Source organism: Benincasa hispida, chromosome 7 (genome assembly GCF_009727055.1).
Source record: "Benincasa hispida cultivar B227 chromosome 7, ASM972705v1, whole genome shotgun sequence".
Taxonomy (NCBI): Eukaryota; Viridiplantae; Streptophyta; class Magnoliopsida; order Cucurbitales; family Cucurbitaceae; genus Benincasa; species Benincasa hispida.
In genome coordinates, this window is record NC_052355.1 from 21,147,048 (window position 1) to 21,155,131 (window position 8,084).

The following is an 8,084-nucleotide window of genomic DNA, read 5'->3' on the forward strand; positions in this document are numbered from 1 at the left end:
GTCAAAAGGAAGACCCAGGTCAATCTGGTGAGATCGTCAATAAAGGTGACAAACCATCGTTTGCTTGTAGAGGTAGTGGTTGGTGAGAGACCCCAGACATCAATATGGATAAAACTGAACAGTTTGGACGGCTTGTAAGGTTGAGAGTGAAACGAAACATGACTTTGTTTAGTCCGAATACACACATCACAATGTAAGAATGATATATTAATATTATGAAATAAATGCGGAAAAGGATACTTCATATATTGAAAATTAGGATGTCCCAGACGGTAATGCCATAACATAAAATCGGTCTCAACAGTAGAGAAATTCAAAGACATAAAACTAGTCCTATAACCATCCTTAAAGGAAGTTTCATCAGTCAGGAAATAAAGCCCCTATCGTGCCGGGCAGTGCCAATCGTCGTCCCTGAGCTCAGATCCTGAAACAAAACAATGTCGAGTGAGAAAACAGTCTGACAGTTCAGGTCCCTTGTAATTTTACTAACAGATAGTAAGTTATACAAAATTTTAGGAACATGCAGCACATCACGCAATATTAAACCATCAAACAAAGAAAGATGTCATTTCCCTGCAACAGGGGTAAAGGACCCATCTGCGATTCTAATCTTTTCGGCACCCGGGTGATATGATATAAAATTATCAGAAGACCCAGTCAGATGATCTGTTGCTCCAAAGTCCACAATCTAGGGTCGTTTACCATTAATGCTAATAAAACCAAAAGACTGAGTCGTACCTGAGTGTACAATTGCACCGACCCCAACAGCACTTGAGTTACTTTGACTGCCAGCTTGAGGCAGAGTCGAGGTCTTGTCATTCGCCGAGTTGCTGACCAGAGCCCGTCCAGGACCAGCCTTGTCCTATGACTGACGTCGTTTGTAATTTGGAAGCTTCCCAACACTGGTCTTTCATGTGCCATGGTTTTTTGCAATGCTCACAGACATGTGGAGGTTTGTTGTCACTGTCTAATCCAAATGACTTAGTGGCAAAAGCAGCAGCCTCAGTAGACGTAACTACTGAAATATTCATGGCCCTAAACCTGTCTTCTTCGAGGCGTATTTCAGAGCATACCTTCCTCGGTGAGGGTGTAGGACGTTGGCCCAAGATCCTGCTGCGAACACTGTCAAATTTCGGATTTAACCCAGCCAGAAAATCATACACTCGATCAACTTCCTCAAGTTTGTAATACTGCATCCCATCATGTGTACATCTCCAGATAATCTCACGACATACGTCCATTTCTTGCTATAACAAGGACAATTTGTTGAAGTATGACATGACGTCCATAGCTCCTTGCTTACATTCATGGACTTGTTTGCATAAGGTATAAAGGCGGGATGCATTCTGCTTCTGCGAATACAACTATTGTACTGCATCCCAGATCTCTTTGGCAGTCGTCGTATAAAGTAACGGTCTGCCAATTTGAGGTTTTATGCTACTCACCAGAACTGATCATAGCAATGAATCTTCTACTCTCCAAATACGTTCGTGTGGACTGCGAAGTTCAGGTTTGACTATCTCCCCAATTAGATAATCAAATTTCTGTCTTCCTTCCAGAGTCATTCGAATGGATTGAGACCAGGAGAAATAATTTTCGTCATTCAACTTTTCTCCAATAATAATTCCTGCAGAGTGTCCTATTGATCCAGATAATAAATTTGTAGCAGGTAAAGAATGGAAAGAGTTTACCGGGTTCTCGGAGCCTAGCTGTAAATTGGACGATTCCGATGGAAGAGAGGACTGGTCGATCTACCACCGGAGGTTGCTGGACAGAAAACCCACCGACAAGGTCGTGGCTAGTCGAGCCAGAAAAGTCGTCGCGACTTTGAACCCTAGGGCTGTCGATCGATCTGGTGAGCTCACGTTTGGTTTGTGCGAAGCCTGCTGGGAGATTGACTGGCATGTTGTGCGCGAAAGCTGCTGGAAGATCGACATATCTGGTCGCCGTCAGTCAACTATTCTAGATTTGAGGAAAGTTGGGTCTACGACCGAATCTGTTCGCCGAACACCATTTGCACCTAGGAGATCGACGGGTCCACGGCTAAAGGGTGGCTAGGCATCGCTCAAATCTGGACGCTGATTCTCTTTGGTTGGGCGCGATCCGATCTGTCCGTCGATGGATTGGGTTGTCGTTCTGGCGGCACTCATTTGTTGAAGAAGGCGAGGTAAGGCGATCTCTAGGTATTGTTGGGCAGCTTCCTCAATCGTGTCAGCTATCTCAAAATTGGTCGTCGAAAGAGACTCATCAATGGTGGCTAAGGTTTCGTCCCCTTGCTCTGATACCAAGATAAAAATAAAAGAAGAAGAGGGGAAAAAAACACGACTAATTTACGTGGAAAACCCTAGGCCAGGGAGAAAAAACCACGATCAATCTTATTATTGAGTTACACCGAAATACAGAAAGACTGCTCAAATAAATAGACAGACAGGAAGCCCTAGGCCCATAAGAGAATTACAAATAAACCTCTAGGGCAAACCAACCCTTTTTCGACACATACCATCAAAATGGTTTAGACAACCGTCGTAAAGAAAAAGTACCTCCTAAACAGATGCTTCAAGACATAGTACACACAAGAAATCATTCATGGGAAAGAAGTTGACATCCAGCACTATAAAAATATTTACAATATGAGTCTTCCAAAATGATTGAACAATACGAAGATCAAAGTATTCTAAAAGACTGTGATGACCAAAATCCTGCACTAAACTTTCACTACTCTTTAGCGCACTGCAGATGAGTTTTGATGCAGGTGATAAACCACATAAAAGTCTCGTCTTTCCTCCAGCAACATGTCTACTGAATCTAAACATTTTGAGTTCAATACGTGGAGATGGAGATTCGAACCTCCTGATCCTTTTGTCGATGATACAACAATTTGGCAAGATGATCTATGCTTAAACTGGCAACACTGATCTAGGATTTTTGTTCCAATATTTTGATTGATACCCACCAGGGATCCCAAGAAAACAACATATAAGATGAAGGTGGGCAAATTTGGTTCAAGTAATGAAATTTTTTTATTAAGTCCCACCTAGAAAATGAGCTGAGTTTTTGTCAAACCTAACCCAATACTATCCGGAAAAGATGTTCGCATAAGGGACTTACCGCTGATCCTGAGCTGCCTTGCACAAGACCAAAGGTCTGGAGTCCCAGAATAACATCTGTGGAAGTAAATATATTATATTAAAATTTCTGAAAAACTCGCTGTCGGGAGGCTGCTAAACAGCCATCCAGTCATCTCAGCTGCATGAATTTGACCTCCTTAATTCATTAATTTCTGAAGGATGACCTGTAACCATAAGAGAAAAGACGCAGTCACTACAACATTGATGGAAGGTACACGAACAAAAATAAATTACGAGTTGACATGTAATTTACAAATGGTTGATTACACATTTAATCAAATTTTCAATTTTTCAAAAGCAAATGCCACACCATAAGACTGCTTTTATGGTAACAACTTACAGGACATGATCGATAAGACTTCAGTCCATGATGTAGTTCATGAGATGTTATTAACAGCTTGACTGATCGAAATTCAACTGATTGATTATGTCCACGGTTGTCAGTGAAACAGATTAATTCACGCTGTAGAAGGTGCTCAAACGCCTGCATAACTCCAGGGAATTTTCTGGTAAAAGAATCAAATATAGAGCCCAACCTAGAAGGAAGCTAAAAAAAATTAATGTAAACAATTTCACTCAGTGCCAACATACCCGTAAGCATACACTTCGTGAATAATAATCAGATGTCCGGAATGAATCATGTATACTCTTGTACTCTGTCACATTCAATAATAAAAACATTTTGAAAGAATGCTTGTACATCTTGCAAAGTTTCAACAAAACAACTAGAGGATCAACAGAAGTGCACCTTTCATTATAGAATTGAAGTTATATGAATTCTGCTCCTTAACTTCCAACCTTTTCATGCATACCAGAATATAGAGCTCCAATATGGAACAATCTGCTAGAAAAAGTTCGATAAATTCGTGACTTGCTAATGAGGATAAAGAAATGGATTCAATCTGATAACATGCTTACATATTCAATTTCCGATTACAACATTTCATGTTGCTTTTGGAGGGAATAATTTTATCATTGAAGAAAACACCCAAGAATGGATAAATATAATACAAGAGAAAATTCAATTAAAAAAATAATCATAACAAAAAATTGATGTTAAATAATGATTGAAAAGGACTAATAGTGATAACTAATCTAAACACAAATAGACTTACCGATCAACATTTTAAATATGTTTTTTGTTTAGTAGATTTCTCATAAGAGACTAGGAGAGAGAAATGTTGTAACTGACTCGAGAGAAAAAGTGGGTAGGTCCGAAAGAGATAATAAAACTACAGCAATATTATATAACTGATGGGACAATAGCTCACCATATACAAAATAAAATAACATTGTAACCAATAAGAAAAAAGATAAAGATTAAGCATATCATTGAAAAATCACAAGAATAGAAGAATGTAAAAGAAAATTAAGGAACAAAAACCTATAAGCACAGTAACTCAACTAAAATACTTAGAATTCGTTTACTGCAATTCAATGTTGGGTATTCTCTGGAATTTGGTGTGTACATACAAGAGACAGCATTTAATAAATTTATTATATTAAAAACAAGCGAGCACACATACAAAACTACATAAACTACAGAATGACGATGAAAAAAGTTTGATATTACAGTCATTATAACATTTTCAATCCCCGAACCTTTTATATATTCCTGCTTTGGCTGCCTCTGAATATCTGAAAGAGCATGTTCAAAATTCTCAAGGGTCAGCAACCCAGATTTCAAGTCCATCTTTGATATGGCACAAAACCTAAATGTCATGACATTTCACTGTAAGTTTAACCTAGGATGGAAGCTCAAACATACGAAATTTATCCATTATTTGAGGCATGTGAAAGAACTTACAGATATCTCACTAATTGTTTGACGGTCGAATCAGAGTCCAAATAAGTGTTAATGATCTCTTTAAATCTCTCATTTGCTAACATATTCTACAAATGTCAAGTACTTCACCAGAGGGAAACCATGTTTAATAAGGTTGAAAAGGATTAGTTATGCCATACAAAATTGTTCTGCATGCACAAGTTAACATTAATGGCATTCATAAGATTTCAGTCGCCAGCTAAACTGAAATAGTACTGCAAAATAATGATTTCAAAGCAACCTCCAGTTGTTCGCAATATCTGATGGAGCTCTTGGGTCATGTTTTTTATGAGGTAACGAAATGCCTAATCTGGATTATTAATGAATCCTACAAAATGGAAAACTTGGTTTTTTAGCAGGTAGCCAGTTTTGATGTTGGATCATCAACGTTATTGTAAGATTGCTAATACTGGTTAATCTTGAAGTCTACTACCATCCGTCTAAAATGCTCTTTCTACATTGTATTCCCATAAGATATACAATAAAAAAAAGGATACATGAAGCTTTGCATTAAATTTAATAACGTAGTCGTGAGGAAGGTCTGAGTCAATTGGCAATGATAAAATGTGCTCCAGCAATCTGCATTATCATAGTATGAGAAAATGGCCAAAATAAAACTAATGATACTGGAATTACAACAATCTAACGTACAGAAACAAAACTGCCCACTAATAAAGTTCATAACAAATTACCTCTCCACATCTTCCTTGCAGGGAGGAAGAAATAACAGCTTTCTATGGGAGAACCGAGATCTTACTCTTTTCTCAAGTAGCTGATCAGCATCCTGGTGAAAAACAATTGAAATTGTTAGTAACTTGATTTTATCAAAAACATAAGCAAGAAATAATCTGATCATGCAATACATCCAAACCAATGAAATTGGAAGGAAACTAACTCTCAATATATCTTTTACCCTCACTTTTCAAAAGGGAATGGATACATTGTTGAGGCAACTTACCAATCGACAACTGATGCCAATAACAACAGCTTGCGATGACACTGATTGCATGGCATCTAACAAATTATAAAGTAGCCGTTGTTTTCCCTGAAATGACCAATAGTAGAAAGCACATATCATGTATAATTAGAGAACGTGTCCTTTACAAACAAATGTTCAATCCTTTGGACTATGGAATCCCAGGATTCAACCAAAGATATCATTGAGTTCAAGTCAGAGCCATATAAAAACGGATGCCGAACGGTGGGGTCTAAGAACTGAGAAAAGTAGATTTCAGCACAGGATGGAGGAGTCTTACTTGTGCAAAAAGATCAAATTCATCCAGTACGAAAACAATTGTCTTGTGTGCCAAGCCACACTCCCTAAGCATAAGAATCCATGGCTTTAGCAAAACTTCAAGTAATTTAGATAAGTGAAAACTAGCAGATAACTTACCGCAGCATAGCTATCATAAACTGGGAGTTATCGTCGAAGGATGCCTATAACATATCATATCCATATCAATAAACCAGAATGGGTCATGATTGCATAAAGATAGATAAAATAGACAGAGTGTCTTACCATTTTTGAGAACAATAATTGATACTCTGAGCAAAGCTGCCTAGCAATCTCCTGAATGTCAATGGCATGTCAGGTGTCAAAGAATAAAAAAGATAAAAATAGATCATCCTTTCACATTATGAACAAAGAGTTTAGACTTCGAGATGCAGATTTTTCTCCAAAAAATCATTTTCGATATTTAAAAATGCTTTTACACTACTCAGTTCATACTTCATGCTAAACAGAGAAAGAGAAAGAGAGAAAATCCCACCTTGAAGGCACCATTGTCGTCGCAATGCAAAAGACCACTCAACCTTATCTACAAAAAATAAGGAGAAGCCTTTTAAAAGCATCTATCAAACCAAGTAGATCTAACGTTTCTAAACTTTTTTTATTCTTCAAGAATTTTATTTACTACTCTAGTCAATTGTAGACGTTAAGACATAACCCTCATCTGATGATATTTTTTATGAAGTAACCAAAATTTGCTCATTAAAGGGATTGCCTTTAGAATTTTTACAGATGTTCTCATTTAATCAAGTATACGCATCAATCATTAATATACAGTTCGAAATTAATTTTACTCCCCAACAAATTGTTATCTGTGGTCCTCCCTTTCAATAAAATTACTTCACAGGTTAAACTTGTTCGTTTCATAGATTACCAAGTCAAAATTGTTGAACACTTGCGAAAATCTTGAAAAAAAAAAAAAAAAAAAAAAAAGAGTCAAGAGAATCAGTAAAAGGCCTACCACAGTAATCATATCGGGATATTCTAGTAATAAATCTTGTAGAACGAGCTCCAGCACCTAAAATGCGTAAAGCAAACACCAAAATAATTTCACGAAACAATAAACTAATCTAAAAAAGAACACTAAAATTTTAATACCAATAGGTTTTCTTCCACATACCGCCATTTTCCCTGAACCCCGGGGGCCAAGAAGCAGGATCGAATTATTACACGCTTCAGCCACCGAACTGGATATTATGAACTTCAATTTGCTGAAGATACCAAATCAATAACACTTCATTTCCATTGAACAAGAAAAAATTTTGTTCCCTTCAAAAGAAAAACTCGAGAAGGAAAGAAGAAAGAAAAACAACAAGTATACGTTTGTTCGGTTTAATTCATCTCGACTAGAGAACTCGAGCACTAATGTAAACCTCCATTCGCGATAACCACAGGGAAAATGAGAAATACAGGCGAGAAAAAAAAAAAAGATTTGTACCTGTAATTGCTATCGGAAGAATCGCATGGAGGTTTGAAGTAGAAACTTGAGTTGCATAGTCTAGTGCGGAGGAGGCTGAGGGCTGCCGTTGCTTCTGGAAGATCTTCTGCTGCCATTTTTCCTCTGAAATTTTGTAGTTTCTGTTTGGAATCCCTGGATTTGGGAGGATTTCAAATTAGAACGAATCTCAACGGCAAGTGAACAGGGAAGGGACTGCGGCGGAAGACGGTGGTTGGTGTGGCGGCGTGAGGTTGCGGCAGAGAGGGAGATAGAAGGAGAAGAAAGAACTAAGTGCCGGCGAGCGGCAGAGAGGGAGCGGCCGGTGGTTTCTGCGGCAAAGAGGAAATGGATATGGGCGGGGCAGAGAGAATTTTAGAAATAAACTTACTGTCTTTTTTTAAAAAA

The 8,084-nt window shown here is 37.9% G+C and overlaps 1 protein-coding gene across 4 annotated transcripts; it reads right to left on the reverse strand.

Annotated features, from left to right (window-relative positions):
• Window positions 1-200: 200 nt before the first annotated feature.
• On the reverse strand, window positions 201-8,084 carry LOC120081670 (origin of replication complex subunit 4). Of its 4 annotated transcripts, XM_039036723.1 has the most exons (18): window positions 7,680-8,084; window positions 7,362-7,452; window positions 7,203-7,259; window positions 6,723-6,770; window positions 6,473-6,523; window positions 6,347-6,390; window positions 6,210-6,273; window positions 5,912-5,998; window positions 5,646-5,737; window positions 5,451-5,532; window positions 4,936-5,021; window positions 4,731-4,840; window positions 3,877-3,969; window positions 3,720-3,784; window positions 3,469-3,612; window positions 3,109-3,292; window positions 739-3,034; window positions 201-424 (listed from the first exon to the last, which is right to left on the reverse strand). In XM_039036723.1, the coding sequence occupies exons 1-16, from the start codon at window positions 7,793-7,795 to the stop codon at window positions 3,266-3,268; spliced, it is 1,257 nt and encodes a 418-aa protein (XP_038892651.1). In that variant the 5' UTR covers window positions 7,796-8,084; the 3' UTR covers window positions 201-424; window positions 739-3,034; window positions 3,109-3,265. The 4 variants fall into 4 exon arrangements, with proteins under 4 accessions (XP_038892651.1, XP_038892650.1, XP_038892649.1 ...); XM_039036722.1 differs by lacking the exon at window positions 739-3,034; XM_039036721.1 differs by having other exon boundaries at window positions 739-3,292.

Coding starts and splice junctions, on each gene's coding strand:
- LOC120081670 (XM_039036722.1), bottom strand. CDS start 7,795: ATGGCAGCAGAAGATCTTCCAGAAGCAACGGCAGCCCTCAGCCTCCTC. Junction 3,970..4,730: donor AAAGCAGGAATATATAAAAG/GTTCGGGGATTG, acceptor TTTTTCTAGCAG/ATTGTTCCATATTGGAGCTC. Junction 3,785..3,876: donor CTTCAATTCTATAATGAAAG/GTGCACTTCTGT, acceptor TGAATGTGACAG/AGTACAAGAGTATACATGAT.